The sequence below is a fragment of the Miniopterus natalensis genome, chromosome 12, assembly GCF_054644295.1.
Source record: "Miniopterus natalensis isolate mMinNat1 chromosome 12, mMinNat1.hap1, whole genome shotgun sequence".
Lineage (NCBI taxonomy): Eukaryota > Metazoa > Chordata > Mammalia > Chiroptera > Miniopteridae > Miniopterus > Miniopterus natalensis.
In genome coordinates, this window is record NC_142092.1 from 66,093,094 (window position 1) to 66,110,233 (window position 17,140).

The window sequence follows — 17,140 nt, forward strand, 5'->3', positions numbered from 1 at the left end:
GTGAGGTCACGAACGATTTCTACCTGGATACAAGGGGGTCGCTTCCAGGAGCTTTTGGGAAAGTGGCTGCCCCTTCCAGGCCTTGGGAAGCTGCTGCAGGGCACAGGGTACCTGCTGGGGAAGTGTCCCCTTTGCTGGCAGCCCCTGCCTCCGTCCCATTGTGGACAGAGGAAAAGGGGAGCACTCAGGGCAGCAGAGGGGCCTGGAGAGGTGGTGGACATATCCATTGGACCCACCCGGTCTTGCCTTAGCAGGTGTGCGGCTGTGCAGGGCAGGGCACACGTGGGTGCACACAGTGTGTTCGGGAATGAGTGTGTGCGTGCGTGTACATGCGTGTGTACCTGGGGACTTGATCTGCAGGTACTGGTGTGAGTGTGCCGTACTGGGCTCGTGGGCACGTCCACCTCTTTGCTGTGTGCGCGTGACTGTGTAGTGGGTGCAGGCCATCCCACAGAGGGGACGGCTGGGCCGTGGGGACAACCTTCACGGCTTTGGGCAGGGGCAACCCAAAGCCGCACATTCTCCTGGAGGCCAGGCCAGAGCTTGCCAAAGGACCAAGGCCCCAGCTCCCAAATCTCCCACTGCTGGACGCTGCCCGTCTTGGAGGCAGCTGGGAAGTCAGGGGAGGCCACAGCCAGAGGCCATGTGGGCTCCTGGCTCCCAGAACAAATGCTGCTTCAGGGAGACCTGTTTCTGCCTGTGCCAGAGTCAAGCCCACCCAGGACCCAGGAACAAAGCAGAGCCAGGGCAGAACGGAGGGCCAGAGGACAGGATGGGCTGCTGGGGGGCAGCGGTCTGGGCCGCACAGCCCCTCCTGGGGCCTGTCACCTGTAGGGGGGAGGCAGCCCCTGCCTCCCTTCCAGGGCTGTTGTGAGGATCAGTGGGGACGACAGTGGGGAAAGAACCTGAAGTCATTAAACTCTGGTCTGCTGTGAAGGGCTGTGTGGGTCATCATTTAGGTGTTGGGAGCTGAGGGAAAGAGTGGGGGAGGGGCCCCCCTGGGAGCCTGAAGGCTGGAGCCGCCCCTCCCCCGCCCCCCACTGGCCACCTCTCGGATCTCCAGCTCTTCAGGAGCCAGGCTCCCCTGAGGCCGCTGTGGAGCCCCTCCCTCACCTGCAGACCAGGATCCTGGGAGGAAACCCTCGGTTGTGTGCTGAGAACGCTGGCACCGCCCTCCCGGGGCTGTGTCAGGGCTGATCCTGCAGACAGACACACAGACACACGTGCAGGAACTGAGGTCTCAGATCCCAGAGGGGCATCCACCTGCGAGCCTGGCTGCCTCAGAGCTTCACAGAGCCTCTGTCCCTGATCTGGAGATGTGCCCTTTCGTCCTGTGTCCCAGGCCAGTGCCTCCTGTGCCCCTTTACACTTTTAGGTTGGAGGTTGGCTTTACCCAGCTCCAGGGAGGCACAGAAGCCAGAGGTGGAGCCAGGTGGTGATGGGGGTGGTAGGGAGGGGGAGGGGGTGAGCCTGGGGGTGGGAGGTGAGCGGAGGCTGGGCTAGGAAGGCCCCCCGAACACTAGGTTAAGGGGCTTACCCAGTAATCCATGGGACCACCTTTCCCCACATTCTCTATGACCCCTGGGAAAGTGGGGGAGGAAACTCTGGTACCCACCACTTACCACAGTTGGTGCCCTGGTTAGTTTGGCATGGAGTAGGCCAACCTTTGTTCTTACAGACTCCTAAGAAAAGGTATTTTATGTGGAAGCCCAACATATAAAACCACTCTTTTTGGGGCCACTTTTTTGGGGGCCACTCTTTTTGGGGGAGCCCCATGGTCTCCTCTTTTGCTTCTGAGGCACCCGTCATTTTCAAGGGCAGCCTGGGGAGCGGGGGAGGGGGGACGCTCACTTGGGCATGAGGCCCAGCTCTCCCTTCTGCAGGCTGCAGGTTCGAAGCTCTGCCCTTGCTAGTGAGAGCCCTGTGGGGCGAACTTCCGGGTGCCCCTGACCTTGTTCCCTCCTGGACCCTGGGCCCCTCAGCACCATTGGTGACCTGCAGCCCTACTCTGTGGACCCAGCAGGCCTGGGACTAGCCCACCCGATGCCTTGCTTGGGAGGGGAGGGGGCCAAGTTGGTCTCAGAGGCCGGAATGAGAACAGGCTGGGGAGTGGGCCAGGGCTCTGGTCCTTCCCTGACTGCCCTGCGCCTGAGCCCTGGCCATGGTCTCCACAGAAGGGGGTTCTGAAGATGGCTGAGGCCTCCCTCCCCAGCTTCCTCAAGGGCACAGGGATACCAGCCTTCTCCCGGAGAAGATTTTATTGGATGCACACACACACTTCTCCCTGGGGTTTGCACGTTCAGTCTGGCCCGTGCGGAGGCAGCAAAGACACCGTGCTCGTGTGAACAAAGACACCGGCCCCCAGCACGGCCACGGAGACCACAGGGTGGGCTCAGCTTCCCAGGGCCACCAGTACCTCTTGATTCACACCCTGCCCACCAGGTGGGCTGCCCAGGAGGGTAGAACTGGAATCTGTACAGAAACACCTGAGTGTCCTGGAGGCACCCACATGGCCCTGACGTGACACGCCTCCCCCACCCCTCCCTCCCAAGCAGCCAGAGAACACTGAGATTTAGAGACTTGCCTGAGGGCCCCGGCTGACTAGGGAAGGAGCTGTGTGCTGGGCCAGCAGCTCCATACACCTGTCAGAGTGCATCTCAGGGCCAGGCCTCTGGCTTCACCTACCCAGGGGTGGCCTCCCAGTCCCTCAGTCACCAACAAGGCTCCGTGGGGTCCTGGGGAGCTCCAGGGACCCCCTGCCCCATCAGATGCCTCTGAGACTGTCTGACCAACACAAATAGGAAATGAGGAACCAGGTCAAAATGCTCACAATTTCCTGCATGTCTCAGATGGTTGTTTTCTTAAATGGTTGGGTCACATTTCTACTTCATTTATTGAAACTAGTCAATTTCAAGATTCATCAAGTCAATAAAGTAAAAAGGAAAAGAAAGATAAAAGAAACAATAACAAAACATTTCAATTTAGCTTTGGTGACATTGGCCTCAGGAATTTCTTTGCTGGCGAGAACTGCAAGGGGGCAGGGCAGGGTGCTCCTAGCGCTCCTGCCTCTAGGCTGCAGGGAGCCTCCTGTCCACTCCCCTGGGGCCTGAAGGAGGGCTCAGTGCCCTGCTCCTTCCTGACCCTGGGAGCCAGGGCAGCTGGGACTCCTGCTTCAGTCTGTGGGGTTAAACTTGGCCTTCCAGTTGGAACCTGGGCGCCTGCTGCTCAGCTCTGCCCTAGCAGTCCCCTAAGACAAGAGCCTGAGCCCCATCTGATAGAAACACAAGACCAGGAGAACCCGCAAGGATCAAGGGAGAGCACCAGGCAACGGCGTTACTCCAGCTTCTGAAGCACTCAGATTAACCTGCAGCTATCTTCTCACCTACAAATCAGAGTTGCTGGTGCTCCAGCCCCCACGCAGGGTGGGCTGGGTCTGGTTATCACGAGGGATCGTAAAGATCCCTCAGCCCCCAAATCCCTACCAAGCCAGAAACAGCTGAAGCTTGGGGGTTGGGGCATAGACTCACAAAGAACAAGACTGCATATTGCTAGAGGGTTGGAAACACCCCGCCAGGTAGATCCTACTTCAAACTCCAAACCAGGTGTGTCTCGTGCACACAAGCTCACATTGCAGGTACCACTGACACCTGTGCCTGTCGAGGTGAGGTCTCTAAGGCTGGGCCAGGCAGGACAGGGCTCAGGAGGAGAGGCCCTGCGGCTTTCAGAGGGAAGGTGGGTAGGACTGGTCTAGGGCAATCACTGGCCCAGCTGACCTCTTTAGTGCAAAACCCAACAGGGGTGCTGGGGAGGGGTGGTGGTGAGTGGGATGGGTGCCCAGGAACTGGGTCGATTCCCAGACCAGAACTGGTAACTTTCTCCAGAGGCCAGACCTCAGAGATGGGCAGTGTGGAGGGGAGGAGGGGCGGCAGAGAGGGTCCCTCCTTTCCCACCAGTGGAGCCTGGGCAGAAACAGAGCCAGAGGAAAAGCAGGCCGGCAGCGTCTCGGCTCGGCCCGGCCGTAGTGCCGGCTCACTCAAAGGTCTCCCACTGCTTCCTGAGCTGCTCCACGGAGCCTGGTGCCGGAGCCGGGGCTGGTGCCGGGGCAGGGCTCACGTCTTGCTTGGTTTTCTGTAGCAAATCCTCAAAGGGGTCTCTGGCCTCTTGAGTAGCAGAGGGCTGCAGGGCTGGCTCCAGGCCCTGAGGGGGTCTGGGAGGAAGGAGTGGTGGGTCTCCAGGTCTAAGGGCCAGCCCCTGCTTGGCCTCAGCAGCCCTGGCACTTGAACGAACCAAGGGCAACGTTCGGATCCTCGAAGGGGCAACTGTTGGGGGGCCCAGTGGCTGCAGGGGGCTGGTGTGGGCACCCATGGGCATCTGGCCAAAGAGATTGGGCATGGAGAGGGCAGACAGGTTGGGCTGAGATCTATGTGGGGGGCAGAAGCCAGAGCTGGACATCAGGAAGCTGGGGGCAAAAGCTGGCCCCAGGGAAGCAGGAGGGGCCCCGAAAGGCCCGGCTGGTGTGGAGACCAGGGACATGGTGGGCAGTGCTGCTGGCACAGGTGGGACAAAGGGGTTGAGTGATGGCTGCAGAAATGGGGTGGGGGTCCCCGCAGGGGGCAAGCTGAACTGGGGGGTGAATGGGGTGGCTACATTTGGGGCTGTAGGGCCTGGTGGAAGGGTAATGTCCGACCAAGCTGTGTTAAGTGGGTCCAGGAGGGCCAGCAGGGCGTCACTGCCAGTGGCCGCAGCCCCTGGGGTCAGGCTGAGCGGCTGGAGTAGTTTGGCAGGGCCTTGGGGGGCAGCACTGGGAGGCGGGGCAGTGCGCCTTTCCTGCTCGGCCTGCAGCCACTCTGCGGAGAAGTCACCAAGGGCGGCACCAACAGCCTGGAGCTTAGCTGTGCGGGCGGTGGGAGGCGGGGGCACGATGCCCAGCTCCGGGGTCTTCCTGCCCTGGGGCCGGGGAATAGTGATGCTGCCCGGAGTGGGGGTGGATGCCGCCTCCTTGTCGCTGAGGTTCAGGATGCTGTCCTGGTTCTGGGGCCTGCAGAGCAGGGCCGGGGAGTTCCCCAGCAAGGCTGAGGGCTTCTCGGGGGAGGTGGCCAAGGGCTTGCTGTAGATGGCCATGTCATCCTGGCCCAGGCTCCAGAGCTTGTTGTATGGGTGAGCCAGCCTCAAGGCAGCCGGCATGCCACGGCTCCTTTCACTCCTGCCCAGGTCCAGCCTCTGTTGGAGGGAAGAAGGAGTCAGTGACCACAGGCTGACCTGGGACAGGCTGGAAGGAAGCACTTCTCCACTCCCACGCCCCTCCTGTGTGTCCTGTTGGGCAGGTATGGGGGATTAGCCCCTGGGACTCAGAGCAGCTGGGGGCTCAGCCAGGTCACCAGGAGAGAGCCAAGCCTGTTGACTCCAAGCCTAGGCTGTTCTGTGTGGCACAAGGGGCTCCGGAGAAAGTCCTTTTTTTTTTTTTTACCAGGGCTGCTGAGTTTTAGGAAAACGACTCCATTCACTGGCCATCACCTGGCCAGGCCTCTTTTACTTTCCAAAGCACGTGGGCACTTTAGCTGCCTGTGAGCCCAGGGCGGTGAGCAAGCCTCAAGGCAGCCGGCATGCTGAGGCTCAGGGCCTGGGTTAGGCACACTGGCTGGGGAGGAAATGGAACTGGGCTCAAGTGCCATCTCTGCCACTCCCAAGCCCCACACTTGGGCCTCACCTCCTTTCTCTTGACCTGAGGGGCGCATCTGAGTCACGGACACACAGGAACTCTGTGAGTTCCCCGCGGGACCTCAGCAGCAGCCCTCACTGGCAAGTGAAGAAACAGGCACGAGAGGGGGTGTGATGGGTTGTAGGTCACAGTGGAAGACCAGTGGTTACATGCAAATAATCCAGAGCCCAGGAGTTCTGAGCCAGAGTCTCTACAAGGAGCCTTTGCCACCAGGGTCATGAGAGAGCGGCCGGAGCACTGGCCCACCTCTCTCTGGTGCACGGATGGAAGTGGGGCAGACTGCCATCAGATCTAGCATCTTTCCTGATGGTCACTGAGGGGGTGGTCTGGCAGCTGGCCCACCTGGCAGGGTTTACAGCCAGACTGACCCTGAGCATTGGGTGAGGTCCTTGGAAAAGTCATTGTTTCTCCCTCAGTCTCTTTCACTGTCATGTGGGTGGGACCTGCAGCTTGTGTGAAAGCTGCAGTCCCAGCAGGTGTCTGCCCCAGCCCCCACCATACCTGATAGTCAAAGGTACCCGGCTGTTCCCTCAGGTCTTTGGGGGTTCGAAGATCCTCCAAGCTCTTGGCCTGGCCCAGTGGCTGCAGTGGCACCTCCATGTCCAGGCTGCTGAAGATATCTTCCAAGAGGTCAATGCTGGCAGCCCGGTCAGGTGGTGCTGGGGCAGGGCCTACGGGCTCCCTGGCTCGCTGCTCTGGGCTCTCTGCCTCGCCTTCTGCACTGTCCGACTCCTTGAGTGTCCGATATGGCTGTGGCCTGAGAGGAGGCAGAGCAGGCTGGATTCTCCCACCCAGAGCCTCTGCAGGAGGAACAAGCATCCCCACCCCCAAGAACTTCCAGGTATTGAGGATGGCACTCAGGAGCCTTGGGGACAGGAAAATGTCCCGGGGCCCCTGAGTACAGGAGTCTGGGCAGTGGCATTCTGAAAGACCTGGGGCTAAATTGGGGTTCTGCTGGTCACTGGAACCTTGGGCAAGTCACTTTGGCTCTAACTGGCACTTAGTTACCCCCAAATCATAGGACCCCTCAGATAAATGGCTAGTGGACTCAAGCCATTCAGACAATGCATGAGGAATGGGACATGAGTGGAAAGGCAACAGGGAGGGAGGCTGACTCAGGCCTAAACTGTGACATTCAGGTCTTGGGAACAGCTTTCAGGAATTGAGTTGGGGAAACTCCCCAGGGCAGCTGCCTGGCATACTCCACAATCCTCAGGGGGAGCCTGTGCTGACCTTCGTTCCAGCTCTGGTGGTGCCATCTCTCGCTTTGGGGCCTTGGGCACGTCATTTAACCTCTCTGATCCTCAGTGGCTCCCCCATTCCAGAGAGCACCTCCCTTGCAGGCAGTGGTGGGCACTAGGTGAGTGGTGTCTGGTGCACAGTGGGCATGGACAGGCTAACCGCACAATGCACATTCGTGCACCAAAACCTTGCAGCTGGACCCAGGCGCAGCGACAAAGGGTTCCTTTCTCACAAGCCTGAGCCCCAGTGCACCACTGCACACATGGAGAATGGTGCTAGATAAACCCTGACCTCTAGTGGAGCCGGAGCCAGAGCAGTGTCACACCTCCTTTAACCACGGGCAGGGGAGGGCTAGGCCCCCTGGGTCAGGCAGAAACTGCCCACGACTCTGGTGAAGCGGGGAAAGGCCGCCACCTGGTGGTCACAAAGGCTCACTTGCAGGAACCAGGCAGGAGACATCGACCTGTAACTTCTCGCTGAAGCAACACAAGCAGCCCATGAAGTGGACTCAGAAAAGGGGAATGGAAAAGCTTAATTTTTTGGAGGGTGTGGGGCTGGATTGTGGGGAACCTTCTTTTTTTAAAATTCCATAATTAGTATGTGGCTTAGGCTATATACATAATAATGATAAAAATTATTTTAAAAGATCAGCAAAACATTGGGATATGTCAGCATTAATATACACATTGCGTAGCAATAAGTTTTTCTTGTTTTAAACTTAAAATCTGACCCTCCATCTCCATGGCTTTCCAAGATGTGCTGAGATAAAGGACTTGGACAGCACCCACTAGGCTGACTGTAGCCACCAATTCCAGTAATGATCAAGTGCATTGCCCTATATAAGGAGTGGGGACCCATGCTCCCATCTCACACTGCTAGAGTCCTGTCTCTCTTGTCACCTTGTTCCACTGTCACCGCCCCGTGGGGCTGGCGGCATGAACACCCTGAGAAGAGGCACATGGAGGTGGCATCCACCCTGCAGGTTGGCACTGGGGCACCGAAGGCAGCAGCTCCAGACACCCTACTACCCACAAGGGCACACAGCATGGGCCACCCCTACCCCCCAAGGCCCTGGGGAGTCACCAAGCCCAGCTCAGGGAAACGGAAGAAGGAAGGAGACCATTCAAAGGGAGCAGAGAAGAAAAAGCTGTCGGTGAAGCCAGAGCCCGGGCCCTCTTCCCGCTGGCTTTCATCGTCAGAGGAGTCTTCGGAGAGGAAGACAGCATAGTGTCGCAAGGGCTTTACCAGGCTGGGACAGAGGGAGACAAGAGAGAAGAGAACAGTTAGGAGGCGCCCTTGGACTCCACGTGGGGGTTGGGGCCGGGGCCTCTGGGCTCAGCACCAGCAGCGGGTGGAGGCTCCCTGGAGGAGGCAGGAGGGCACAGGTGGCCCGATGGGCCCCCAGGGAAGGAACCTCGTCCCAAAGAGAAAAGAAACTGTGGGTTTGCCACACGTGCCCAGAGCCTTAAACACAGGATCCAGTCACCTCTGACCTGACAACCCTAAACATGGCCGGGATCAGTGTCCATCACTGCCTCTTTACACTACTAAAGCATGAAACACCCTAAACTTCCAGCAACAGGAGGCTGGTGAAGTGAATTAGGTACCGCTGGCTGAATGTTGTCCTCCGGGAACTACGATGTTTATGAAGGAAAGCCTAAGAATCGGGGTGCAGAATGGCAATTATACCGCGTTCTCTCGTCTGCTGATGGAAAACGCACGGAAGGAAGGCCGGAAAGGTGTCTAAATGTCTACAACAGCTGGAGGAGCAGGCTGACCCCCCTTTTTATTTTCTGTGTCTTCTATGTTTTCTACAATGTGCATATCTATTGCAATAATCAGGAAAAATAAAAAATAAAACAGCTGAGGGAGGCGGTGAGCCACGTGGAGGAGGGCTCGCGAGAGGGCCCTTTTCCACGAGCGGCGGCTCCCTGGCGTCTCCCTCAGATGCCTCTTCAGAGAGTCTTTTTCATCTGTGATGTGGAAATTAAATATTCATTGTTATAAAAAATACATCTCTCTTGTCAGCCACCTGTGAGCTCTACCTCTATCAACAGGAACACACACACAGCCCAGAGAAAGTCCACGCCAGCGCCTGTGAATTACACACGGCCCGGGGCCCAGGAGAGGCCTGTGCAGAGGGCAGCTGGACCGGTCAGACCTTAGTTCGAATCCCAGCCCTGCGGCCGGTGCTCAGGCATCCGGCGAGGAGTGGGTGGTCCACGCCCCGGCCCTGTGCAGCAGGCTGGGCACCTGCCAAGGATCCTGAGGGTGATGGTGAAGTTGAGGGAGAGGGTATAGGAGACACTGGGGTGCCTGAGAACATGCTGTTCTTTCAGGAGCACGAGAATGGCCCCAGGGCTGCGGCGCTCCCCAGCACTTTCCCTCCCGAACCCCTGTGCTTCCCTGGAGCTTAGCCAGGCACTTTTCCTCCTACTGAAGTGGAGGTCGAGGCACAGAGGGGGAGCCACTTGCCCAGGGTTGCAGTGGTCCTCTCCTCCCCCAGGCCCCTTGCAGGGTGTTAGGGATGAGCCACACCTTGGCCCTTCCTGGACCAGAGAGAGCATCGGCTCAGGGGGGCACTTTCCTCTGGACTCAGGAGGGGGGAAGATTTCATTTGCAGAAATGAGCACTGGCCACCCTCAGCACAGGGCTGCCTGGATCCTCCATTTCCACCAGAACAAGAACAAGGCGCCGCAGAAGGGCCACTCTCCACACAGCCACAAAAATCCTGTTCTGAGTCACAAACCCCACCTGTCACTCTCCTGCTTAGCACCTGTGAATCTGCTGCTCTGAACTGCAATTTCTGGGCGATCAGCTGGGTGGTGAGTAAACCCACCGAGTAAAGAGGAATAATACGTCCAGACATTTGTGGGTGACGTACTGGATGGGCAGGGTGAGGGCTGCAGAGTGGCAGTGCCAAGTCCGAGCTCCAAGCAGGGCAGACACGGAGCTGGCCCTGTCCCCCTGTGCGGCCTCCTCCTGCCCTCCCCTAGGTGCCACCTGCCTGTCATCTCTGCCGGGTGTGCTGACTGCTCTCCAGGTTGAAGACTCGGCCTAACGGCATTCCTAGAAAGCGCTCCTGGAGCTCCCAGATGCAGTTTGCTCCCCAGATGGTGAGCTTCTCCGTGGGCTGTTTCACCACTTCACTGATACCATGTAACCTCTTGCAATTCTATTTCTGAGCTGAGCTCAAGGGCAGGGCCTGGTTCATTCTTTCTCCCCAAAGAGGGCACAGCATTAGCACCATCATAGTTTGTTGATCGAATGAACAGAAGCCAGCATGCTGGGGAGACAAGGCACCCCCCATTCACCTGTCTTCCGGGAGCCCCAACACAGCATGGCCCCTTTCACCACCTTGCGGTTGCCGTATAATGTGTCTCCTCTCCGAGCTCCCTATCTGTCCTCTGACATGCTAAGCCCCATGGATTGGGACCACTTTTGGGGGTGTGGGGCAGGTGGGAATCTCAGAAAATGTTTCAGACAATATCCACATGCAGGCACTGTGCCAGGGGCTTTACATAGGTTACTTCTACCCCTCCCAACAGCCGAGCAGGAAGGTCTCCGTATACTGACTTTATAGAGGATGAGACTGTCACTAGTCCAAATGTCCATCTGTCCATCCACGCATCCAACTAAGAGGCCCTTCCTGGGTGCCTGTTGTGAGCAGATCCAGTGCTAGCTGAGCACTGGGAGTCACTGGCAAAGGAGAGAGAGGTGACCAAGTGACCCAGCCAGGAAGTGACAAGCAGGGATTCCAACCCAGTGCCCTCACTTTCCCGTCAGCCGGGCTGTTGGTAGATGTATGAGGGGACACGCACCTTGAGGCTCCTGGGAGGCCCCCAAATCCACCTTGAATGCCTTCCCCAAGCCATCCAAGCATGCCCCTCCCCCAGCTTTGACAAGAAACTGGAGGGCACAGCTTGGCACATGAACCGAATGCCACTAAACCTGCCAGGAACGTTTGGATTCAGGTGAGAAAAAAGGGCCTTTGTGCTGGACTGGACCTTGGCTTCGTCAGTTCTCGTCACTATAAAAATCCAGTGCCCCCCCACACTGGGTATCCGGTGGGGAGGGGAGAGGGAGCCCCGATTCCAGCCCTCCACAGCGGCTCTCCTGGCCAGGCCAGGCTGGTCGGGCAGTGGCTTCGGCACGAGGCGCCGGCGTCTCCTGCTATCCAGCTCTCGATCGACAGCGCACCCGGTGGGAACTTCGCCACGTGGTCTGGTCTGACCGGAGCTTTTTCAGGTCCAGGCTGCGGCCACATGGGTGACGCTGAGGACACCAGCAGCACTGACAAGTGTTGAGCTAAATGCTGTCCGGACGGTTTCTCATAAACTCCTTTCGTGTCCTCATTTTGCAGATGAAGAAGCCGAGGCTCAGAGAGGCGGGCTGCTTGCCCAGTGTCCCACAGCGGCTCAAGGACCCGGGAGTCTGCATTTCCCCGGCTCTAAACCACCTCGCGATCCTGCCTCCTCGCTTTTGTGGATCTGAAACAATGAAATGAGGTGCAGGGTGTTTCCCCTTCCACTTGCAATAAAAGGTGAGATTTCAAAATAAACCTATTTAAATTTGGCTGCTCATGTTCTTCCATGAAACATACAGTCAGATATTTGTCAGAGATAAAGGATGAACCGTCGAAAATGTCCAGGTTTAAATTTTTTATTAGCTTAAGGCAGAATATGGGGAGGGGTGAGTGTATCTCTTCCCTCATTAACCCAATTCAGCTCCTACCCTGCAGTCTGCCACCCACCACTTGCCTGGATTTTATTATACACAAATTGCTGTCTGCGAGAAGGCAGGTCGAGGCGAACCCGGCGCCCAGCGAGGGCTGCCGGAGCCGCGGCGGGAAAGAAAGGCCCGCTGCCCATCACTGTCCAGGCGGCAGCTCCCCGGCTGCTCCCGCCTCTGCCCACCCCGTCTCGGCGCAGGCTCCCATGCAGATGACTTCCCGAACCCTTTCTAATGTTTGGTTTAACGTGTCGCCGGTTAGCGCGCGCGTGTGACAGTGGTGACAGGCGCGGCTGTTCCTTTTTAAATACCATGTCAGAGACACGGCGTCAGGAAGCGGGACGTGCTCTGTGGCTCTCCGCCGCACCGGGATCGCACAGGCTTATTTTTTAATGAGGAAGATCTGCATCTCGAGAGTTTTTTTCATGTGTCACATCGCGTGGACAAATCAGCAGCACGTCACGCTGGCCCAAAATGAAATGCTGACAAATGTAGATATTTCAAATTTAATTGACATTTAAATGTACTTGAGATAAAGAAGGGAAAAATCAGCGAGGACTTGGTCTCCGGAGGTAGTGAAGGAAGCGGGTGATCATTGCTTAAAGGATCATTTCACTCCAGCACAAAGGATCTTTACTTTGGAAATGTTGTGGCCGCTCTGGTGTCCTGATCACGTGGCTCCTGTGGGGCTCATGAGCAGGCCAGGCCCTGAGACGAGGCCGGGCCCTGCCTCTCGAGCGGTTGCCAGTCTGCACAGCCAGCCTTCCACCAGCCTCCACCTCCCAGCCGGACCTCGGGGAAGTCATCTGGCTTCTCTGAACCTCAGTTTCTTATCTGTAAAGTGGGACGTCTACAGCCCTCCGGTTCTTATCATATCAAGTGGTCTTATCATAAAGCTGAATGAAAATGTTTGTAAAGGTCATTGCATAGCACCTGGTGCATAGTGAATATTCAATTACTACCTATCTGCCATCTTCACCTGCCAACAAACAGATCCTTGCCTAGGAATTCAAGAATGAATGGGGGGTGTCTCTGCCTTCAAAGACCTTCCTGGTTAAGGTTACTGGTCCCCGGCTAGGCGTATCACAGCACAGCAGAGTCATCTGAGAGGACCTCCGTGCCTTCCCTCCACCACCAGGACATGGGGCGAGCGCTCCAGACCACACAGAGGCATGTACACAGGCTAAGGAGGCAGAAAAGGGCTCTGAAGCAAGCCAGACGGGTCTCTGGGGGAAACAGGCTCAGTGCAGGGCCCACGGAGGACACTTGGAACTGGACTGGAGCTATTCCTCCTGTGACCCAGGGTGAGGGCGAGGGCCATGCTCAGGGAGGGAGAGCTGGAGACAGATGTGCTGGACTAGGACCTCTGCACTCAGTTGTGTGAATATTTATTTAAATACAATAATGTGAGAATCACTGCTGTAAGGAGTCACAATGACCAATGAGAGGTACCTTCCTCTCAGGAGTACTGGTCTAAGTGTGAGATCAGGTCCTTCCCACCCCATTGGGGACCTGCTCTGCCTGGCTTGGGAGGTGATGGGGGCTGGGCTTTTAATCGTGAGCATGGCAGAGGTTGCACAATGGCCTAGAGGTGTTTCTGTGGAAGAAGAGTGGGCACGGGAGCTGGGGTGTGGGCGGGTTGGCAGGGACCTGGTAGTGCAGGGCCATGTGTGAGGTCAGGGGTGATGGGAGGGCTGGGCAGATGGCAGGGGGCCTTCCTGGCTGGGCCCCGACCCCCTCTCTCAGGCCGGTGGTGCCCTTTGTCTTTCCAACCTTTATTCATCCGTCCGCTTAATTATTTATCAACCTGTATCCTCCCTCCCTCCCTCCCTCCCTCCCTCCCTCCCTCCCTTCCTTCCTTCCTTCCTTCCTCCCTAGTGTCAATTTCACATGTCCACACTCATGCCCCAGATTTCCTGAGAAGTCCTTCCTGGGCCACCAGGTGGACACCCACATAGACGCAGAGGCCCAAGCACAAGACGTGGGCTTTGCCCCACTTTCCCAACCTTCAGGCTCTTTAGTGGAGGGAAGATGGGGTGGGGACACCTCGGGGGTACTTTCCCTACCTGGAAGGAAACTGTGAGGAACAATTTTTCCTCACTCTGCAGATGCATCTGCCTGCCCAGAGCCCGTCTTTCCTGGGAGCAGTGGTGGAGGTGGGGGTGGGGTGGGGCGTCAGGTAAGGAAGCAGCAGGCTTGGACATGGGACCCAGCAGTCCCAGGTGCACGTCCAGGTTATTCCACCTGGGCATCAGGCTTTGGATCCCTATGGGGAACAGGCCAACAATGCCTTCACTGTGAGGGCTTGGGGAGTGGGGAGGTAAAGCAAGACACCACCACATTTGAAAGGCTGGGCCTGAGGCAGCACTGGGGAAAGGTTACATGGCATTGCTAATGGCGGAGCGGAGGTGGCCTCGGTTGGGCCAGAGCAGCCTTTCAGAGGTGCCTGGAATCAATAAAGTCTTGAGGATGGAGCACCTTTTCCTGGGGTGTCTCCAAGGCTTGGTTTTCAGCTGGAATTGACCCCCCCCCAACTGTGACAGCTCCTGGGAAAGGGCCTCCCCTCTGAGTGGCTCCGTGTCCTCCTGGGCTGCTGCATACACTGGGGCCTCCGTGGCAGTCCTTGTTTTCCTGTCTGGAATCAGGCTCTGTGCCCGGCTTCTGGCTCAGCTTTGTCCCCTGGGCCCAGAACCCACTGTTGGAGGGTGAGGGGCCTGAGGCAGGTCAGGAGCCTCTTGCCTCGCTAATTGGGTCTGTGGCCTTCTGCTCGGTGTTTCAACTCGGAATCCCAGCTATTCAGAGTGGGTCCTGGCAGCCTGCCAGGGGGTAGTGCCCAGACAGCTGCCCCTACCCCCTGGGGCCCAGGACCCAGCTGGCATCTTGAAGATTTGCTGCTGGGGCTGATGGCAATTTCTGGCTTTTAGAGGGCCAAGGCAGGAGAGGTGCTGGTGGCTTCATATTCGCATCCTAATCACACCTGGCACATAGTAGGTGTTCTTTACACATCTGTGGTTGTTAACTGATACCCCTCCCCCATCTCCAGGGTTCTGGGCTGTGAACTTCAACCTGTCTTCAGTGGTTCCTTTGTTCATTCATTCAGTGAACATCCCTGAGCAGAGGGGCCTGGGTCAGGCTCTGGTCCGGGAGCTGAAGGACACACGACTCTGCCCTGGAGGAGCTCTGACTCCAAGTGTGTGTGCCCAATGCGCACACCTGCATGTGAGGTGAAAACCACAACACGGCAGATCAGTGCTTCACAGGGGAAGCCCAGGGACTTGTGTGTGTGAGTGGGGGAGGCATCAGGAGATGTCAGATTGTCGAAGCTACAGCAGTGGCCCCAGGCAATGGCAGGAGGGAGAGTGGCTAACTTAGGACACTAGTGTGGCTCCTGCGGCAGGTTCCCAAGTCCTGTTCTTTGGGATGCTAACAGGTATTGTGTTTAAAAATAGAGGCTTGCCAGGGTTTGACCCAGGTCTGTCAGGTGCTGGGGCCCCACTCATGCAGCAGGCCCCCGGCCCGGCCCAGCAGAGCTCCCTGACCACCCCAGGGCAGCTCTGGGTCGAGCAGGAGGGAAGGGGCTCTATGCCTCGGCGGGTCGCAATCCCCACGGAGGCCGTGCTGGGCGCAGGTCTCAAGGAGACGGGTGGAACGGCATGATCACATCATCCTTTGCCAGAGCATGTGTGCAACGGGCCTGAACAGATACCACTGCAGTGTTTGAGGCTCAGTCTTTGGGCAGAGCTCTCACTAAATGCTTCTGGCAGCTCCTCTGATCTCATTTTAATCTTCTGGAGATTTGGGTGCTGGGGTCACGCAGCGCCGTTCCGATGATCACTCTCTATTCCTGAGTAGCGTGAGCTGGCCGTTGGGTGGCCAGACTGCCCAGCCAGCACAACCTGCAGAACTTCTCCTTGGCCAGAAGGATGTCTGACACCAGCCACATGGTCCTCGGGGTCCCCCAGGCCCAGATGCCCAGGGAGCCCCCAATTCTGGTGGGAGCATAAAGCGGGACAAGTCTTCTAGAAAGTTATTTAGCAACATGGAGCAGAGACCTGCCTCTCTAACTGGTTCAGGGTACGGATTCTGGGCTTAAGAGACATATTTAAAGCACAGCTCACTAACTGGCTGTGTGGCCCGGGGAGTGACAGCCTCTCAGGGTCTCAGTTACTTCTATAAAGCAGAGCTGATGACACCTGCCCCGCAGGTTTCTGGTGAGGACTCAGTGGAACAGTGTACGTGATGCGCTTACATGCAGTTCTCGGTTAATGGTAGCTGTTAATCGTTCCATTTCTCATAATGATATAAAGTGAGGAGACACTTGGAGGACAAGGACACTCATGCTGTCATTTTTTGTGTCCGTGAAGACCTGGACGGTCTGCAGACCCAGCCTGAGGGGCGCAGTGAGGCAGGCCACACACATCGCAGAGGGGATCTTCTGCGGTCACCAGCCCACAGGATGGGTGACTTCAGGGAAGCTGCAGGTCTGCACGCACACAGGAAAAAGGCTGCAGGGGGTCTCAGGCATGCTGGCAAGTAGATGAAGCAGTGGGATTCAGAATGAAATGGTCTCTTCCCTCACTACCAGATTGTCTATAAGGCTACTGGGTTATTTTTATTAATAAACAAAATTATTTGAAAAGAGCAGATTTTGCATGGATCTGGCCAAGGGGTGAGCAGGGCAGCGGCTTGTGGCCTTTGGTGGCTGAATGTGGACTGTTCCAACTTAGTACAATGACCCTTCAAACAACCAGCCTGCAGCCAGCAGGACCTGTGTGACTGGAGGGTGTTCTGTGTCCCCTCCAGTAGAGGTGAGTCAGAGGTGTGCAGCTGAAAGCGCTCAGGCCTGCAGCTGGTCAGGACTGGGGACACCTCTGATAGATTCATGCAGATTGCAAGTCCCTTAACCATCAAGGCTCAGAAGACAGCCAATCCTTCTGGGTTGTTGCGAAGATTAAATGAGGTGAAGCCTGCATGTAACTCTTTCTTTCTGTTCGCTCAGCAACTTTGGGAGGGCTGCTGCCCCTGTCCCCTCCTGCAGTGGACAAAGGACAAAGGACGAAGGATGGGCAGCCTGGCAGAGGGGCGCCTGGGGACCAGCAGGCCAGTCCCTGTCTCTGGCCTGTGTGTGTGGTCCTGAGGCGGGGGCAGTTCTGAGCACAGTGCTGCTTTTTAGAGCTTGCTCTCAGCTCCTTCTGAGCTTCAAATTCAGTGGCAAATTCCCCTACACATTAGAAGCCAAAAGGAAAATAAGTTGGGGCCTGGCAGCCACACCCACTGCAGCCAAAACCAACGCCCACCTCTACCAGATGGGAACGGTGAACCTCATGGAGTCCCCTGAGGCCACCATTGTCCTCGCCACTAAGAGGAGTGAGGTCATTAGGTTCTTGACAAGAAGCCTGGATGGTGCAGAAGAAAGGGCGAGGCCTCCGTCTTCAGACAGCTGATCCC

The 17,140-nt window shown here is 57.2% G+C and overlaps 1 protein-coding gene across 5 annotated transcripts in view; it reads right to left on the bottom strand.

Annotated features, from left to right (window-relative positions):
* Positions 1-2,339: 2,339 nt before the first annotated feature.
* The window catches only part of DENND1A (DENN domain containing 1A), a 405,649-nt gene continuing 390,848 nt past the window's right edge, over positions 2,340-17,140 (bottom strand). For all 5 annotated transcript variants that reach the window (XM_087822901.1, XM_016210953.2, XM_087822900.1 and 2 more), the window contains 2 exons: positions 6,221-6,476; positions 2,340-5,220 (listed from right to left, as the gene is read on the bottom strand). In XM_087822901.1, the coding sequence (XP_087679027.1) occupies positions 4,030-5,220; positions 6,221-6,476 (1,447 nt within the window). In that variant the 3' untranslated portion in view covers positions 2,340-4,029. The remainder of the gene's footprint in view (positions 5,221-6,220; positions 6,477-17,140) is intronic.